Source organism: Magnolia sinica, chromosome 17 (assembly GCF_029962835.1).
Source record: "Magnolia sinica isolate HGM2019 chromosome 17, MsV1, whole genome shotgun sequence".
In the NCBI taxonomy this organism is placed as follows: domain Eukaryota; kingdom Viridiplantae; phylum Streptophyta; class Magnoliopsida; order Magnoliales; family Magnoliaceae; genus Magnolia; species Magnolia sinica.
In genome coordinates, this window is record NC_080589.1 from 55,842,137 (window position 1) to 55,862,431 (window position 20,295).

At 40.4% G+C, this 20,295-nt stretch overlaps 1 protein-coding gene, 1 long non-coding RNA gene and 1 other non-coding gene across 3 annotated transcripts; 1 reads left to right on the forward strand and 2 right to left on the reverse strand.

The window, feature by feature from the left end:
• Nucleotides 1-2,505: 2,505 nt before the first annotated feature.
• LOC131232151 (small nucleolar RNA R71) lies at nt 2,506-2,612 on the reverse strand. The gene has a single exon (XR_009164762.1). It is a non-coding gene; the product is annotated as a small nucleolar RNA R71 (small nucleolar RNA).
• Nucleotides 2,613-13,999: 11,387 nt separating this feature from the next.
• LOC131231635 (UDP-glycosyltransferase 86A1) lies at nt 14,000-15,923 on the forward strand. Its single transcript, XM_058227892.1, has 2 exons — nt 14,000-14,546; nt 14,750-15,923. The coding sequence occupies exons 1-2, from the start codon at nt 14,015-14,017 to the stop codon at nt 15,703-15,705; spliced, it is 1,488 nt and encodes a 495-aa protein (XP_058083875.1). The 5' UTR covers nt 14,000-14,014; the 3' UTR covers nt 15,706-15,923.
• A 2,593-nt stretch (nt 15,924-18,516) lies between these two features.
• Nucleotides 18,517-20,089, reverse strand: LOC131231636 (uncharacterized). The gene is made up of 3 exons (XR_009164477.1): nt 19,948-20,089; nt 19,601-19,853; nt 18,517-18,757 (listed from the first exon to the last, which is right to left on the reverse strand). It is a non-coding gene; the product is annotated as an uncharacterized LOC131231636 (long non-coding RNA).
• Between the last annotated feature and the right edge of the window lie 206 nt (nt 20,090-20,295).

Genomic DNA, 20,295 nt, shown 5'->3' on the forward strand with positions numbered 1-20,295 from the left:
TGAACTTTTGGACCCATGCAAGCACACGTGCGCGATACAGAGGCCATAAGTGGACTGCCCTGCAACGTTCAAATTGATGTTTGGATGATTTCTTCTCTGATTCTGAGTCAATGGACATGAAAAACCATTCGTTTCTTACCGAAATTTTGAGGGCAATCTAATGGACGGGGTGGATTTCTCTGAAAATACCTTTGTGGGGCCCACCGATCACGTCAGCGCCGGACGTGCGAAAGGCTACGTACGTCCGCGAAATCTGATTTTTCAGGCAGTTGTGGCCCACCATCTTTGATCATATGGCAGATCTGAACCGTCCATCGTGTAGGCCAGCCAAAATACCTCCAAGAGACGTTGATTTTACAGGAATAACGTAAGGAACGCGAGAGTTATGAAGCCCCGATCTTGGCTGTGAAAAGGCTTTCGCTGCGCGTGCGATAACTTCCCAAATCCGATTTCCACCATTCCAAAAGCTATAAAAAGAGTTTTAAATGTGGAGAAGAGGGGGTGCTTGAACAAGGGACGTCAGATAGAGAAAGAGAGGCGGAGAGAGAAGTGTTTGGAATTTTTATGTATTTTTTCTTTATTTTTCTTCTTTTTCCTATGATTATGTTAGGCTAAATCTCTTAGCTAGGGCTAAGAGGTGAAGCTTGTGGCGTGATGGGAGCTTCTACAGGTTTGATTTAAACTGAACTGATTGACTCTGTTTTGATTTAAGAAATTCTTTTAGTCATTAATGGTTTGTTGTGATTTAAATTACAGTAGATCTGTGATGGCTTGAATAATTCCTTTCTTTATATTTTGATGTTCGGAAACCTTGTTGTTCGCCATCGTCTCATAGACATGGTTGGATGATGGAATCCTTCCTAACACTCATACATCTTTTAGTTGGTTATAGATTGGTCTAAGTTCTGTTGTTTACCTTGTCTCTTAGGCATGGATTTGTGATGGAATCATACCTAATTCTTATACCTTTCATCTCTTGAAAACTATATCGAGTAAGTTCAATATAATATCCATGAAGTAGGCATAAGATCTCCCTGATCTCCACAAGTGGATCCTCTGAATCCCTAGTTCCCTTTCTCTGAATTCTTTAAGTTTAGATTAATATTTCACCATTATTCCTCAAATCACAATTGGTTTAGATTTCATCTTAGCCTAGTTCTAGATCTGGTTATTTTCAGATAACGTATAGGTTTCAGTCCCTGTGGATTCGACCTCGGTCTTACCGAGTTTATTACTACATCACAACCCTGCACTTGGGGTGTGAACAAGTTTTTGGCGCCGTTGCCGGGGATTGACGGCTACGTTTCCTGAAGTTCTGGTTTTAGGATTAGTTTAAGATTAGGACTTTTTTGATTTTTAAGATTTATTTTAGAATTTTCTAATTCCAGGTTTTTCTTTAATTTTTAGAAATTTTCTATTTAAATAACTTTCTATTTTTAGATAGTTTCCTTTTTTTTTTTTTTTTTTAGAAACTAACCCAACTTTCTTATTTTGTAGGATTCTGAGATAGGTTTCTAAATTGGTAATTTCTCTCTTCCTTACTATTTCTAGATTAGGATTCATTTTTAGTAAGTTTCTAATTCTAACTCTTTTAGAATCTAATTTTGTTTCCTATTTTATTTTTAGAAATTTTCTATTTTAAGACTTTCTGTTTAGAAACTTTCCTGTTGTAGGCTTATTAGAAATTTCTAATTCGGTACGCTCTTTCTAAATTTCTACTTTCTAATTTAGGAATTCTTCCTTGTTTCTTTTTATTTCTATATTTCTCTTATTAGGAATTTTATAGGCTTGTTATTCTTAGAAACTAACTTGTTTTGTTCTATTTTGCAGGTTTCAATTTAGGGACTCCAATTTGGTAACTTCCTTCCAACCCTCTTTCTCTTTTTAGATTTTTTTTTCCTTTCTTAGGATTAGGTTTAGAATTTGATTGAGGGCTGCGAGTGTTTCATGCCCAAGTGGGCTCGTGACAACACTCGACGTCTCTTGACTGAAGGAGGATTAGTTGAGGGGTTAACTATCCATCGTAGGACTAGACACCGCTCGAAATCCCCTAAGTTAATTGAGGATATGGCTCGAAATCAACCTCTTCTACCCCAACCTAGGGAAGAAGATCTCCAGGATGAGAATGAGGTTCATCAAGCACCCCCGCCTCGTACCTTACGAGATTACTTACAACCGGTGGGGGTGAGTACGCCCTCATGCATGGTTTTTCCTGAGAATGTAGGACGCATGGATATCAAGCCAGGGGTGATCCAACTCCTCCCTAAATTTCATGAGCTTGAGTCAGAGAATCCTTACTTACATTTAAAAGAATTTGATGAGATCATAGCTACCTTATACTTTCCTAATGTGTCTGATGACACGGTCAGGTTGAAACTCTTTCCCTTTTCTTTGAAAGAGAAAGCCAAGACGTGGTTACATTCACTACGTCCTCGATCAATTGGCAGATGGGATGACATGACAAGGGAGTTCATTAAGAAGTTTTTCCCATACCATAAGATGAACACCCTGAGAAAGTCGATCATGAACTTCGCCCAAAGGGAAGATGAAACATTCTTCCAATGTTGGGAGCGGTTCAAGGATCTTGTCAGTTCATGCCTACAACATGGTTTTGAAACGTGGCGCATCACGAACTTTTTCTATGATGGACTGACATCTCCCATGCGCCAATTAGTCGAGACGATGTGTAATGGGGAGTTTATGAATAAAGGAGTCGATGAAGTGTGGTATTACTTTGATAAACTTGCTGAGAACAGACAATCATGGGACATCTCCCCTAGACCTAGTACTACGTCTAGGCCGACTCATTCCAAGGAAAGGGGTGGAATGTATCTCTTGAGAGAAGACGATAATATTAATGCTAAGGTAGCTAATCTCACTAGGAAACTCGAGGCCATGGAATTTAAGAAGGATAAGGCTAAGGAAATTGTTTGTAGCATCTGTGGTTGCAACATTCATACTACTGAAAACTGCCCAACTATCTCTGCCTTTCAAGAGGTATTAAATGAGCAATCCAATGCTGTAAGCAATTACTAAAGACCTTTCAGTGGGCCCACCTCTAACACATACAATCCTGGCTGGAGAAATCATCCAAACTTCAGTTGGAGGAATGGACAAACCGCTACACCTCAAGGTTACCTAAATCAAAATCCAACTCAAGAGAAACACCAAGAGGATTCGGTTCTGAAACATTTTCAAAAGCAAGAGCTTTTCAATCAGGGTATGCTACAGGCCTTCCAAGACCTAACAAAAGCAATACAAGGACTTAAGACTGAAAATACGATTGGGAATAAGGGGAGCTTCCCAGCTCAACCTCTTCCCAATCCTAAACCGCAATATGAAGTTAACGACCCAAGCTCTTCAAATCAGATGGAGCAAGTTAAATCCATCACCACTCTTAGGAGTGGAAAGATCATTGCCAAAACCATTCCGGTTAGGGCTGAAAAGCCTAAGGACCCGGAAGTGGATAAAGAAGATGGATCTAGTCATGCCCCACCAGAGTTAGAACCGGAACCTCAAGGAAAGCCGGTTGCTCCATTTCTCCAACGGTTGGTTGCACCAAAATCGCTCTCTAACTCTCAGGATATTCTAGAGGTGTTGAAACAAGTGAAGGTCAACATTCCACTACTTGATGCCGTGAAACAAATACCTTCATATGCCAAATTTCTGAAAGACTTATGTACGACCAAAAGACGGCAAAATATTCAAAAGAAAATCTTCCTGACTGAGAAAGTGAGTGCCATCCTAAAGCAAGATTGCCGCAAAAATTCAAAGACCCCGGTAGCCCAACCATATCATGTGTAATTGGGGATCATCGAATTGATCACGCACTTCTTAACTTAGGAGCGAGCGTTAATCTTATCCCCTACTCGGTATATAAACAGTTGGGCTTAGATGAATTAAAACCCACTTTAACCACACTACAACTTGCTGATCGCTCTGTTCGTATACCAAGAGGGATAATTGAGGATGTGTTGGTCCAGGTTGATCGATTTTACTACCCAGTTGATTTCATCATCCTGGATACCGAACCCATCGGTAACACAAGCACTCAGATTCCCGTCATTCTTGGTCGCCCATTCCTTGCCACTTCAAACGCAATTATCAATTGCAGGAATGATGTCATGAGTATGTCTTTCGGGAATATGACATTAAAAATGAATATCTTTTTCAACACAGCCAAACGGATAGAGGAAGATGACGATATCTATGATATTAACATGATCGATACTTTCGTGGATGACAGGACACCCCTTACCTTATCCTCTGATCCTCTAGAGACGTGCCTGGCCCACTCCCATGAGTTTGATGATGACATAATTAGGGAGACGTGTGCCATGCTTGATGCGGTACCGGTACTTGAAGTTAACCGATGGAGGCCACAATTTGAAGAGTTACCCCAAACTGATGAAATGCCTCTACCGTCTAACCTCAAGCCACCGAAGCTTGACCTAAAACCTTTGCCCTCTGATTTAAAATATGCATACTTAGGTCAAGATGAGACATATCCGGTGGTGATTTCTGCCCACCTTGAGAAAGAACAAGAGAGTATGCTCATATCTACTCTCCCGGAGCATAAGGGAGCCCTTGGATGGACAATCGTGGACCTCAAGGGAATCGACCCCTCGATTTGTACTCACCGCATATATCTTGAGGATAATGCGAAGACCACTCGGTAACCACAACGTAGACTAAATCCAAACATGAAGGAAGTGGTTAAGGTCGAGGTTCTTAAACTATTGGATGTGGGTATCATATACCCTATATCTGATAGTCAATGGGTGAGTCCAACTCAGGTGGTTCCTAAGAAGTCCGGGATCACCATCGTAGCCAATGCCAATAATGAACTCGTGCCGACTAGAGTCACTACTGGTTGGAGGATGTGCATTGACTACAGAAAATTAAATACTGTCATGAAGAAAGACCACTTTCCTCTGCCCTTTATTGATTAGATCTTGGAAAGGTTAACTGGTCATTCTTATTACAGTTTTCTTGATGGGTATTCGGGCTACAACCAGATAGAGATCGCCCCTGAAGATCAAGAAAAGACTACGTTTACATGTCCCTATGACACCTTTGCTTACCGAAGGATGCCGTTTGGACTATGTAATGCTCCTGCCACCTTCCAGCGATGTATGATGAGCATATTTTCTGACATGGTGGGGCAATATTTAGAGGTCTTCATGGACAATTTCTCTGTCTTCGGTCCATCTTTCAGCGAGTGCTTGGAAAGTCTTAAATGCGTGCTGAAAAGATGTGAAGAAAAGAACTTGGTACTTAATTGGGAAAAGTGTCATTTCATGGTTCAGAAGGGAATTGTCCTTGGGCACATTATTTCATCCAAAGAAATCGAGGTGGATAAGGCAAAGATCGATCTTATCTCTAACCTACCTCCACCCAAGAACATAAGGGACGTGCGATCCTTCCTAGGACACGCCGGGTTTTACAGAAGATTCATAAAGGACTTTAGTCTCATCTCTCGTCCTCTATGTAATCTACTTCAAAAGGATGCACCATATGAGTGGATTGAGCAATGTTATGAGGCTTTTACTAAGCTCAAGGGCATGTTAACTATTGCACCTATCATGCCGCCAGTCGACTAGAGCCTTCCTTTTGAACTTATGTGCGACGCGTCTGATTATGCTCTTGGGGCAGTTCTAGGCCAGAGAAAAGATAAGAAACCCTATGTTATTCATTACGCAAGTAAGACTTTAAATCCTGCTCAAGTGAACTACTCGACTACGGAAAAGGAACTCTTAGCCGTAGTGTTCGCCTTGGATAAATTTAGGTCCTACTTGATTGGATCCAAGATCATTATTTACACTGATCACGCAGCGCTTAAGTATCTTCTGTCTAAGAATGATGCTAAGCCCCGCCTGATACGATGGATCCTCCTACTTCAGGATTTGACCTAGAGATAAAAGATAAAAAGGGAGTAGAGAACGTAGTGGCTGACCATCTTTCTCGCCTTAATCCTTCTGATTCCCTTGAAACAACACATATCAATGACATGTTCCCCGATGAACAATTGTTCAGAGTCTCCCATTCACCTTGGTTCGCTGACATTGCTAATTATCTTGCCACAGGTTCCATACCGACACATTGGACTGCGCAAGATAAGAAGAAATTTTTCACCAAGGTGCGCAACTTCTTCTGGGATGATCCATACTTGTTTAAATATTGCCCAGACCAAATCATGAGGAGATGTGTGCCAGACGATGAGCATCAGAGTGTCATCTCCTTCTGTCACTCACAGGCCTGTGGTGGTCACTTTTCTGCAAAAAAGACCACGGCAAAAATTCTGCAGTGTGGCTTCTATTGGTCCACTATGTTCAGGGACACTCATGAGTTTTGCAGAGCTTGTGAGCGTTGTCAGAAATTGGGAGCATTATCCCGTCGAAATATGATGCCCTTGAATCCCATTTTTATCATAGAGGCATTTGATTGCTGGGGCATCGATTTCATGGGACCATTCTCCCAATCTTTTGGGAATTTATATATTTTGCTTGCCGTATACTATGTCACTAAATGGGTCGAAGCGATTCCGTGTCGAACTAATGACCATCGCACGGTCATTAAATTCCTGAAAGAAAACATCCTTTCCCGATTTGGAACGCCTCGAGCTATCAATAGTGATGGGGGCTCACACTTTTGTAATAGACCATTTGAGAGTTTAATGAAGAAATACGGTATCTCTCATAAGGTGAGCACCCCATACCACCCACAGACAAGCGGGCAAGTTGAGATTTTCAATAGGGAGATCAAACACATTTTGGAAAAAACGGTTAACCCTGACCGTAAGGATTGGTCAATTCGATTGACCGATGCCTTATGGGCGTACCGTACTGCTTTTAAAACCCCTATTGAAATGTCTCCCTTTAGACTTGTTTATGGAAAAGCTTGCCACTTGCCTGTGGAGTTGGAACATAGAGCCTACTGGGCGATCAAAAGTTTGAATTTCAATTTGGACAACGCTGGCTCGCTACGCAAACTTCAGTTAAATGAACTCGAAGAAATCCGGAACGACGCTTATGAGAATTCGAGAATTTACAAGGACAGGATGAAGGCGTTTCATGACCAACATATTCTATGGAAATCATTCACACCTGGTCAGAAAGTCCTTTTATATAATTCTCGGTTACATCTCTTTCCAGGTAAGCTTCGATCTCGTTGGACTGGCCCTTACATTGTGGTCACTGCGTATCCTCATGGGGCCGTTGAGATAAGAGATCCTGACAATGGTAAGGAGTTTAAAGTAAATGGACATCGCTTAAAGCCATTTGTCGAGAAATTTGATTCAGAGGACATGTCCATACCTCTGACTGATCCTGTTTACCAGGATTGATCTCCTAGTCTGATGGAGGTATAGGTAGGTTTCCTGTTTTCATAGGAATATGATAGTTTCCTTTATTCTGTTTGAGGATAGACGGTAAACTTAGCGCTCCTGGGAGCCAACCCAGCTTTTCATTCTGTTTCATTTTCCTAGTTAGTTAGTTCAATGTTTGTGGGTAACATTGCTGCAAACCCTCACGAGACTACAACTCGTCCACTAGGGGCAACCTAGGGGTTTAAAGGCTTGTTGCATACGCTAAATGCAATCAAGAGTACCTACGAAAGTGGTGTAGGTAGGATTTCATTCTTGTTATTTTTATTTTACTTCTGTTGGTTTCTCTCTTGTGCTGACCCGATCTTACGTAGATATCTTTAGAAAGCCTTTTGATTCTTTCGTCCAAGTATTATCTTTCCATCACTCCTCTTATATTTTTGTTGTCTCATGTGTATTACATGCTTATTTCTTTTACATTGAGGACAATGTAGATTTTAGGTTGGGGGTGGGAGATTAGGGTTCCTAATCAGCATTTTCTTGGTCTTGAGCAAAAATTGTGAATTTTTTTTTAATTTTTCTGGACTTTCTTGTGAATTCGAAGGGATTTTAACGGCCATCTAGGGCACTTGGAATTTCAAGATACGTAATGTTGGTAATTTAAGACGCTTGGATTCAGTATCTGTTAGATTTCATAGTTAAGTTTGAATTGTTAATCCAAAATTAGAAGTTGTAAACATTGATTGAGTTATGATCTCACATGTCACATCTCACTTTCACATTAAGGTTTCAGTTTGATATTGAAGGATTTACTTGGTACTCACTAAGCTTGAAAGGAACCAACCTGAGAAATTGAAAGGATTGGGCGAATGGTCTACACCATAGGTTTGCTCCCTATAGGTGTAGATTTAATTCCCTATGAATGATATGTGAAAATTTTGGGTGTACAGTCTTCATCATAGGTTTGCTCCCTGTAGGTGAGGATTTGATTCCCCTTCTTGGCGTCACTTTTAATGGAAAAATCAAAAGCTGAAGGAATGAAAAGATGATCTGTGAGGCAAGTTTTGATTATCATGAATCTTCTTATTGGTTACCAGTGATATCCTGAAATGGAGAAGTGAATTTTAATGATGATAAGCTGAAATTACACTGTACGCTCATAGATCTCAATGATTAGAATTTTTCTAATTAATGGAATAATTTTTTGAACTTGATTATGAAGTTTACCATGCGCTTGAGTCTAGGAGAAAGTAATATCCAACATTCATGAATCTGGGAATTCTCATATCTGGATTATTCTACAAAAATCACTCGAGTTTATAGAAATTGTTCTGTAATTCTCAACTTACTTTTCGCATATTTTGCTCGGGACTAGCAAAATGCTGGTTGGGGGTTGTGTTGAGGGTCAAATATTGCATATCAGACCCAGTTATTGCATGGATTTACAAGCATGATACCGTTTAATAGCCTGATTTAATCGTGTTTGTGATGCAGAGTGTATTTACAAGCATGAACTGAAAAAGGGTGCTTAAACCATGGATTTAATGCTCTGATGACACCCAAGGCAAGGGACGGACTCCAGGGGACCAAGATCGATGGAATTACACACCAAAGATCCGAGGAAATCAAGCCATTCACGTTAAAGAGGTCCGAAAATGATGAAAAATGCAAGATCACATAGTTCTCGCCATCTGATTAGCTCAAAAATTTATACATGACCTGAGGGCCATAAATTAACCGTACATATCAAATTTCAGCCCTCGGATCACTATGGAAGTGCCCCAACTGACAGATCAGCCCATAAACCGTTGATTCTGGGCCCGCCTGATATCTGGAGCTGCCTAAGATTTGGTATTGACGGTTTAAATAAGATGAGAAAGTAAATGGATGGATCAGATTTTCGAATCACATCACAGTGGCGCTCGTATGTGAGGTGTGTACACTGCACGTGTACACGTACCCGAGCCGCACTGAACCAACTAAAGCGGGTCAGCAGCGCTGACCCGCGTCTTCTCCGCAATACGGCAACTGTCGTTTGACGTTGTTGAAACGGACGAAAACTGTCCGTTTTGCGGACGCTAGTGGGCCCTACCCATGGCCTGTCCGACCAATCTGAGTCGTCCATCTTGTAGAGGGCCATGAATTCTTCAAACCCATGCTGAACTTTTGGACCCATGCAAGCACACGTATGCGATACAGAGGCCATAAGTGGACTGCCCTGCAACGTTCAAATTGATGTTTGGATGATTTCTTCTCTGATTCTGAGTCAATGGACATGAAAAACCATCCGTTTCTTACCGAAATTTCGAGGGCAATCTAATGGGCGGGGTGGATTTCCCTGAAAATACCTCTGTGGGGCCCACCGATCACGTCAGCGCCGGACGTGCGAAAGGCTACGCACGTCCGCGAAATCTGATTTTCCAGGCAGTTGTGGCCCACCATCTTTGATCATATGGCAGATCTGAACCGTCCATCGTGTAGGCCAGCCAAAATACCTCCAAGAGACTTTGATTTTACAGGAATAATGCAAGGAACGCGAGAGTTATGAAGCCCCGATCTTGGCTGCGAAAAGGCTTTCGCTGCGCATGCGATAGCTTCCCAAATCCGATTTCCACCACTCTAAAAGCTATAAAAAGAGTTCCAAACGTGGAGAAGAGGGGGTGCTTGAACAGGGGACGTCAGATAGAGAAAGAGAGGCAGAGAGAGAAGTGTTTGGAATTTTTATGTATTTTTTCTTTATTTTTCTTCTTTTTCCTATGCTTATGTTAGGCTAAATCTCTTAGCTAGGGCTAAGAGGTGAAGCTTGTGGCGTGATGGGAGCTTCTACAGGTTTGATTTAAACTGAACTGATTGACTCTGTTTTGATTTAAGAAATTCTTTTAGTCATTAATGGTTTGTTGTGATTTAAATTACAGTAGATCTGTGATGGCTTGAATAATTCCTTTCCTTTTATTTTGATGTTCGGAAACCCTGTTGTTTGTCATCGTCTCATAGAAATGGTTGGATGATGGAATCCTTCCTAACACTCATACATCTTTTAGTTAGTTATGGATTGGTCTAAGTTCTGTTGTTTACCTTGTCTCTTAGGCATGGATTTGTGATGGAATCATACCTAATTCTTATACCTTTCATCTCTTGAAAACTATACCGAGTAAGTTCAGTATAATATCCATGAAGCAGGCATAAGATCTCCCTGATCTCCACAAGTGGATCCTCTGAATCCCTAGTTCCCTTTCTCTGAATTCTTTAAGTTTAGATTAATATTTCACCATTATTGCTCAAATCACAATTGGTTTAGATTTCATCTTAGCCTAATTCTAGATCTGGTTATTTTCAGATAACGTACAGGTTTCAGTCCCTGTGGATTCGACCTCGGTCTTACCGAGTTTATTACTACATCACAACCCTGCACTTGGGGTGTGAACACTCATCTTGTATCTCAATTGTGAGCTCCCATTCTAAAGCTCCTCTTGGAATTTTTAGCATTGATGATAAGGTGGCGAGAGCGTCTGCGAACTAATTCTTGGCTCGCAAAATGTATGAGAAGGTGACTTCTTTGAATTCTTCAATTATATTTTCAAGGTTTACAAAATATGGTATCAACTTCCCATCTTTTATCTCCTAGTCGATATTAGTCCGACCGATGATAAGCTGCGAGTCTCCAAATACTCGTAGCTTCTTCACACCCAAGATTATGGCTTCTTTTAGACCAGCAATGTATGCTTCATATTTTGCCACATTATTGGTTCATTCGAATGCTATTCGACTTGAGATAGGAATAGGGATATCATCAGGGGAATAAAGGATAACTATGATTTTACTCCCCTTGGAATTTGTCGTATCATCAAAGAATAATGTCTAGTCATCTGCCTTCTTTTCTTCTTCTCCCTCGATGAAGAGCAGATCTTCATTAGAGAAGAAGGTCTTCAGTGGTTGATAATCTAGTAGTGAGTGGGTGGCAGGATGATCAGATAGGGCTTGCCCCTTGATTGCTTTATGAGTGACATAGATGATGTCAAATTTAGATAGAAGTAGTTGCCATTTGGCTATCTTTCTAGTAAGTGTTGGCTTCTCGAATGGGTATTTGAGCGATGTCTATATGAGCAAAGAGAAGAATAGGATATCCAATCATGTATTGCCAAAGTCGCTGAGTTGCCCAAACTAGAACGAGGCATGTCTTCTTAAGCACTAAATACCGAGTCTTGTAGTCGATGAACTTGTGACTTAGATAGTATATTGCCTGTTCCTTCCTATTTCATCGTATTGATCGAGGACGCAGTTGATCACGTCTGCTGCTACAGAGATATATAATAGTAGTGGTTGTCTGGGAGTTGGCGGTACTAGAACAAGTGGATTTATGCGATATCTCTTAATTATGTTAAAGGCTACTTGGCAATCGTCGTCCTATTCCTTTGACAAATTCCTCCTAAGGAGCTTAAACGTCAGCTCACATATGGGCGTGAGTTGTGCAATGAAGCGGATGATGTACTGCATCCTGCCAAGAAAACCCTTAATTTCTTTTTCTATCCTTGGAGGAGGCATTTCGATGATGGCTTTTGTCTTCATTTCTTCGACCCTGACGCCTTCCTCGCTCACTACGAAGTCGAGAAGTTTGCCTCTAGTTGCTTCGAAGACACTTTTGAGGGTTAAGATCTTGAACTTTTCTAACCTATCGACAAGATTCTTCAAGTCTTTAAACTATCATTCAATCATGTGAGACTTGATGATCATATTATCTATGTATACTTCCATTTCTTTGTTCATCGTGTCGTAGAATATGGATGTCATTGCTCGTTGATATGTAGCTCCTGCATTCTTCAAACCGAACGACATAACCCTATAACAGAATGTTCCCATGGTGTGATGAACGAAGTCTTCTCTCGGCCGTCTATGGCCATCTTAATTTGATTATATCTGGAGAAGCCATCCATAAATGAGAAGATCTTATGTCCTATGGTACTATCAACCAAAGTGTCAATGTGTGGCAAGGGAAAATCATCTTTGGGACTGACTTTATTTAGGTCTCAGAAGTCGATGCACATCCGAACCTTGCCGTCCTTCTTTAGCACTGGCATGATGTTAGCAAGCCATTCAGGATAGTTGAAGACTACCATGAATCCCGCATTATACTTTGGATAACCTCTTCTCGAACTTTTAGGGCACATTCTAGCTTCATTCTTCTCAGCTTATGCTTTACTGAGTTCATCTCTGGCTTGGTTGGTAGATGGTGCATAAAAAACTCTTTATCGAGCCCATGCATGTGTTCAAAGGAGAACCCGAAGTTGGACAACCTTGAAGTTAGGAAGTCTACCATTTTGTACTTGTATTTTAGAGAAAGGACTTCTTAATGCGCATTTCCCAGGGAACCCCAGAAGTCTCCAAGTTTACAATTTCAAAGTAATCCGCCACAACAATAGCCTTAGTTTCAAACTTTTGAAGGAGAGCCTCTAGTTAGGAAGTCGTGTCATCATCTTCTCCATCCAAAACTTCATTCAAACCCATGAGTTTGAAATCTAACTCAATGTTATTGTTGTCACAAAATCAAGCCTAGATGAATACCAAATTCATACTACCTAATAAATATGTTATCAATTCAACAAACATATCATATGAATCACATTCGTATAATAATTCTAACATTTGAATATATATTATTTCAATCAAAACACAAAATTCACCAACTGAAACGATTAAATGACGATAAAAACTAACTTAAGAGAATAATCATCATGTACGGATACAATTCCCCGTACTAACAGCGATTACGATTTAGAATCTCAAGAAAATCCTAAAATCCTCCATAAATTTCAAATTAAATTCAATTAGAACAAAGAAGTCTTAATTCAAAACGTATGTATATATCTTGGCGTACATAATTGAAAAGATTTCTAGCGTTACTCGAATACATTCGATACCCTGAGTATTCAAAAATCCAGAATGTTCGGTCTCATTAGTAGCCAAAACCATTGAAATAAATGTATTGCCAATGATCTGAGCCAATGAACAGTGCGGCCAACCGGATGGGTAGATTGACCTGATTTTTTTACATTTTATTTTTTGCTAGGAAATCTCGGTAATGGTTCCCATTTTTCGAATGGCTTGGATATCCCGCACACAGGGCGTGTTGGAAGCTTAGAACACAGGATTTCAATTACATGAGTTGAGGAATTATATGATCCGTACGTGGCGCGCATCTTTTCACAGTACACCCAAGTTGTTATAAACTTTAACAAATGGGGTCTACCGTTTGGTAATCCAGACCGTTGGTTTGTTGAATCCCAGCGGGGTGGATCAGGCACCGATAATCCCCCACAATCGAAGATCCCAGCAACCGAAATTAAATCATTGTCAATCCAAGGTAAGGACATAAGAGATCAATGGTCTGGATGACTGAAATATATGTCCCAGATGCCAGAACTGAAAACTTTCGTTTGTGATGCGTGGCACTTGTACCATACAATTCCTAACAGCAAGCTATTTTTGTCATCTTGAAGCCATGGTCTGGCGAAAACAGTTACATTGGCCCACAGCGTCAGAAGCCAGAGAAAAAGTCAAAGCAAGCTTTTGGTCATTTTGGTAATCTAACTTCATGAACGTTTCACGTTAGAATCGCTCTCTCCCCCTCTCTCTCTCTCTCTCTCTCTCTCTCTCTCTCTCTCTCTCTCTCTCCAACCTGCATGGGCCACAACAATGGCGGACACCAAACACAAGCTCCACGCCCTCTTCATCCCTTACCCTCTCCAAGGCCACTTAATCCCGGCCGTCCATCTCGCCATCAAACTTGCATCCAAGGGCTTCACAATAACCTTTGTCAACACTCAAGCCATCCACCACCAAATATCCAAGGCGAAGTCCAGCTCTGGCTCCAGTAATGACAACAATGATATCTTCGCCCATGCCCGTCAATCAGGCCTCGACATTCGGTACATGACTGTGAGTGATGGCCTACCTGTCGAATTCAACCGGTCGCTTAACCATGACCAGTTCATGGCCACGCTCCTCCACATCCTATCAGCTCACATTGATGATCTCATCAGAAAGATCACCCAGGAAGGCCCGCCAATAGCTTGCATGATCGCAGACACCTTCTTCGTGTGGCCATCCACTATTGCCAAAAAGTATGGCCTAATCAACGTTTCTTTATGGACCGAGCCGGCGCTCGTGTTCACGCTCTATTACCACATGCATCTTCTCCGCAGACATGGACACTTCGCTTGCAATGGTAGTGAGTGAAATATCCAAATGCTTCTATTGTTATCGAAGGGTGCATTTGGTTGCACTAAATATGAAGATTTTTTTCACAAAATAGACTGATTAATCATGAAATTGCATGTTGTTTGGTGCAACCAAACACATCATAATAAAATAAACCTGAGTTGCTCTCACACCATGCATTTTCTCAAGTATAAGTTGCTCCTGGTGCAGATAATCGCGAAGATATTATCGATTATATCCCAGGAGTCGCAGCCATCGATCCGGCAGATCTACCATCATACCTTCAAGATGCTGATATCTCCACCGTAGTTCACCAGATTATTTTCAAGGCATTCGCCGAAGCCAAGGATGCAGACTATATCTTGTGCAACACGGTGTATGAACTCGAACCTGAGACGATCTCAGCCCTCCATATTAAGAAGCCATTCTACGCGATTGGCCCAACTTTCCCCTTCAACTCTTCTAAGAGCATTGTGGCTATGAGCCTATGGCCTGAGTCTGACTGCACCAAGTGGCTCGACTCTAAGCCGGCGGGCTCTGTACTATACATCTCTTTTGGGAGCTATGCTCCTGTTAGGAAGAAGGACTTGGAAGAAATAGCAATGGGGGTCTTGCATAGCCAAGTTAACTTCATTTGGGTGCTCCGACCTTACATCATGAGTTCCGATGCCGAGGATCCATTGCCAGTTGGATTCATGGAAGAATGTCGAGAGAGAGGGATCATCGTCCCATGGTGTTGTCAAATGGCGGTGCTCTCCCATCCTTCGGTGGGAGGATTCCTTACCCACTGTGGTTGGAATTCGATACTTGAGAGTGTGTGGTGCGGAGTTCCAATGTTGTGTTATCCACTGCTAACCGATCAATTCACTAACCATAAGTTAGTTGTCGATGATTGGAAGATTGGAATCGATATTCGAAGATGTAACAGGTCGGTCACAAGGAATGAGGTCTCAGCAAAGATAAAAGCTTTGATGGCCACAGAATTGGGTGATGATCTAAGAAAGGAGATTAAAGAAGTGAGGAGGGCATTGGAAAATACATTGAAACCGAATGGATCATCGGAGAAGAACATCGATCTCTTTATTGAGGATCTAAAGAACAAGGTTTGCGCACAATATGGGACCGCTACCAGCACGTCGAGCTCTTTTAATACAAAACCGCACTGAATTTTTGACATGGGCTGATATCAGGATCGGATGGTTGTTGATAATCGGTCGAATGCAAGGCCCACCAGCTTAGGATGTGTTCTGTGCCAACACTTCACCGTGTTAATGCACATCTAACTGTCTATTATGGTTTTTTCACTGTCTTGATTTTGATTGTTTAACACTTACATTGTAATTTACTCTATCATTTTGAGGTTCCCCCTATAAAATATGAAATTCACTCACTATCGTTGTTTTATTTTGGAGAAAATGTGAATTACATAATTCTTTTCTAATGCCTAAAATACATCAGAAAAAAAACATCTATACTACATGGGCTAATTGCAGCTACCTCCACTCAGTTATATCAATTACATTTACCTCCCTTTCATTATGAATTATTTCAGGTACCTTCCCTCCCTTACAGATGACAGAGGAATCTGTACCAAACGACAAAAATACTCTCACTTGAAGAGTCTGATTTGCCATGCATTTATGCGTAAATGGCAACCAAACCGTCTAACAAGGTTGCTCCACCAAAAATATTAGATGCCCAAAAGAGGACTTATCCAATCATCAGGTCAGCCACGACGTAGGAAGCAATGGACAACCAACCAAAAAACCTCCAAATTCATGTAGTGGCCCACCTGATAGTTGGATCAGCTTGATTTTTGGGCTAACCTATTTTCATGATGGAGTGACCATGCTAGGGTCGGATGACGTACACTCATTGTCTAGGGCCCACACATCTACAAATAGTTGAACATAAGATAGAGTAAAATGTTCAATTCCTCAAAAATGAGGTGCTAATTGACAGTTTTTCCTTGTACAGGAGAAGTATATGTAAACCTAAAAAAGAGGGAAGGCATAGGTTCAATTAACCCATGGTAGATGAATGAAAATCCTTGGATCACCTTTTTCCAGAACTATCATTCTATTTGAAAACTTTAGAGTCAAATAATATATGAGTAGTGTTTCAAAGGGCAAGTTTTAGTCATTTCCTCTTCAATTTTGTTGACTCATCTATCTCTCCAATTCTACCTTTAGCATGTGTGTGTACACATATATAAGTATACAAACACACGCACACACACACACACATACATGCGCGCACACACACAAAAGTATGTATTTATATCTATATATGTGTGTATATTTATCCGCAGGTGTGTAGATATACATACATGTGTATGTAGGGCAGTCAACAGGCCGGGCCGTTGAACATGCTTCCGCAAAGAGTACAGTTTGAAGTTGGTTTTAGATCCAAATTTCTAATACCTAAGGTTGATCTGGGTTTGTTGTGGCTTGGGATAACATCATAATGGTGTGAGATAAGAGCCAGAACTCTAACAGCTACTCCCCACTCTCCCCACACATCTGCGCCAGATCTGGGCCGTTCAAGTGTGCGTCTGCTTCTAAATTATCAAGAACATTTTCTCGGTTGGATGATACATGAAGATGACAACTTTGTGACTATTTGTCGCACCCCAACTTTTCATTGAAGAGGAATTTCATGGTGGCGAACCTTGTACTTCACCACATAAACCTTTATTTCTTATGAAGGCATCGGCAGATGCCTTTTGGAACGCTCTGCTTTTAGGAACAGGGCCCACCAAGTTGTTGAATGACAGATTAACACATGACAAACTGAGCATCTCATTGAAAGAGGATAGAATGAGTCCTGAGAGTGTATTGTGGGAGAGATTCAGGTTTTCCAACTTCTGCAGTTTTCCAAGTTGTGATGTTATCTCTCCTCTAAGTGAGTTATGACTAAGATCAGGGAACACCTGTAGCTGTATAGATTACCAATTTGATATGGAATTCTTCCATTCAATTTATTTTTTCTCAGGTTTGGATTTATTTTTAAAACTTCAGATATATTCCCTGTAAGCTGGTTCCTATCAAGAAAAGCATTGGTTAAGCTAGTGCAATTTCTCAAGCTTTTCATGATGGGACCTTGTAAATGATTGTCTGTTATAGCCAAGTACATCAGCCATCCTTCTCTGCACATATCTTACAGTAAGTAGCCAGAGAAGTGGTTTTTACCCAAGTTGAGGTAAGAGAGATTTGTCAGATTGGTTAGTTCTTGAGGTGCCGAACTGAATAACTGATTATCAAATAGGAGAAGAATGATTAGCTTCGTCAATTTGCATAATGATGGAGGTATCGGACCTGTGAGATTGTTTATTTCCATACACGGAACTTTCAGATTTCCCAATTCTTGAGGGATGGGGCCAGTGATCTGATTTTGGTACAGGTACAAGAAGGTAAGCTGAGTCAAGTTGCCTAAAGTGGAAGGGATGGAATGTGTTAGAGTGTTTTCTGACAAGACCATTCTTTCCAGTTTTTCAAATTTCGTACTTCTTGAGGGATGGGGCCAGAAATCCAGTTCATGAAGAGGTGCAAGATTGTGAGGTTGCTCAAGTTTCCTAAAGTGGACAGGATGGAACCTATTAGAAGGTTAGCCGATAGTTCTAGTTTAGTCATGCAGTTCAAAGCACCCAACTGTGGAGGAATTGTGCCAGAAATCTGATTTTCATGGAGAGAGTAGCCTAAGTTCAGTCAAGTTCCTAAGGTGGATGGGATGGAACCTATCAACTGATTATTGTATAGGGATATCTGGGACAAGTGGTTTAAATTCCCTATCGGTGGAGGAATTGAGCCAGGAATCTGATTTTCGTGAAGATACAAGAAACTAACCTCGGCCAAGTTGCTTAAAGTGGAAGGGATAGAACCTGCTATAAGGTTTGTTTGCATGACTATTTCTATTAGATTTGTAAGATTTCCAATTTCTAGAGGAATTGAACCAGAAATTTTTTTCTCATGGAGCCACAAGTTTGTGGTGAAAATGGTGAAAATGCTCGAAAATGTCGTTTTAATATTTCAAATAGAAAGGTTGATATAAAAAGATAAATAGCTGATTTCAGTCAATTGCCAACTTAGCTTTCTTACTCTTATTTTCCCAAACTAGCATGTTGGAATTGTGGCTTAAAGATACTATAGCATTCTCAGATGGAGGATTGTACAAGTCCCATCAATGAATTACCATTTCCCTTTGACACTTCTGTCCTGCCTGCAAATATGCATACCAAGCACAGAAAGATGAGATATGCATTAAAATGGATGCCCAACATGATAAGATACAGATTTTCCTAAAATCTAAACAGTGCCTAATAATCAACACATATAAAAAGAAGGCATGTATTCAGAGAAAGACATCTGCGCAAGAGACTCCTTGGAGTAGGACATACCCCAAAATAAATAACAACCAATGTAAATTTCCATCTGCCCATCACTGAAAAGCGCACAAAGTCAGTTGAAAAGAAACAATCTCAATACATCAGAATTAATGTGAAAGTAGATTTTGAACAAATATAATATTTTTCTTGCTTATTGGACAAAAGGAGAAGAGTTTTGTATCACGATGGAATTTTTTTCTTTTCCTTCTCTAGATCTGTTACAACAAAATGCTGGAAGACATCAAAGAGGAATGATAGGAAAGAACAGGAAATTCTGTCATCTGTTTTAGGAAAAGGGTATCTTGCTAATTTCTGAAAGTACTAAATAAGGAAAAAAATGCTAATATTCTAACAAATTGTTGTTTTAATGAAGAGAAACATTTGAGGAATTGAGAAATGCAAAACATTAATTATGTAAACATTAAAAGGCATTATTAGATTTAGAATGTAATATGGCCAAGATAACTGGATTACAAAAGTACCCACTTGATGATATATTTTCAAAACTAAAACAAAAAAATAAAATAAAATCTATATTTGTGTATTTGTTGCCATCACTTGATGCATGAACAGAGAACTATTTATAACATTTTAAAGGAAGCTCTTGATTTTGATGAAAGAGTGAAAACAAAGCATGAAGCTCATGCTAGGAAGGGACACAAGTTCCATGAACTCACTTAGTGGGCAGTCATCACCTGGGAATTTGCGATCGGGACAGCAACCATCAAAGGCCATCCTACAAGCTTTGCCAAACCAAAGTCAGATATCTTAGGATCGAGATCCTTATCCAACAGTACATTGTAGCTTTGATGTCTCTGTGAAAAATTTTGAATCTTGATTCTTCATGGAGATATGCCAAACCTCTAGCTATCCTGACACATATATTGTGCCTCATCGACCAACCCAATTTCAGCCGACATTCTTCTGGGCCTATGGATATCCAAAAACAAAAATCACATGCATTTTATTCACACATCATACACATCACGACGCCAATTATAAAATCTGGTGAAGCAAATCATACCAAACAGCGCACAAGGAAGTTATTTGATACTCCAGCAGCACATGATGCCTAATATGCAGGCACATCAACATGAACAAGTTAACTTCACACATCAATGCAAGCAGCTCTTGCTGTCTGCATTCTCTTTAAAGCTGTCCAAGTATCTGGTTGAAAATTATTGATAAAGATAAGAAAAACAGACTGCAGAAAGGACAGATCAACCAATTCAGAACACATATTACTTGACTGATTTATGTGCTGTTTGGATGGATAATTCACGCTTACAGTCCAGATTGAGTAATTACTCCACTCATGCCCTCTGGTCCTATTCCTAAAACAGTTCTCAACACTAACCAATTTAAAAACCAT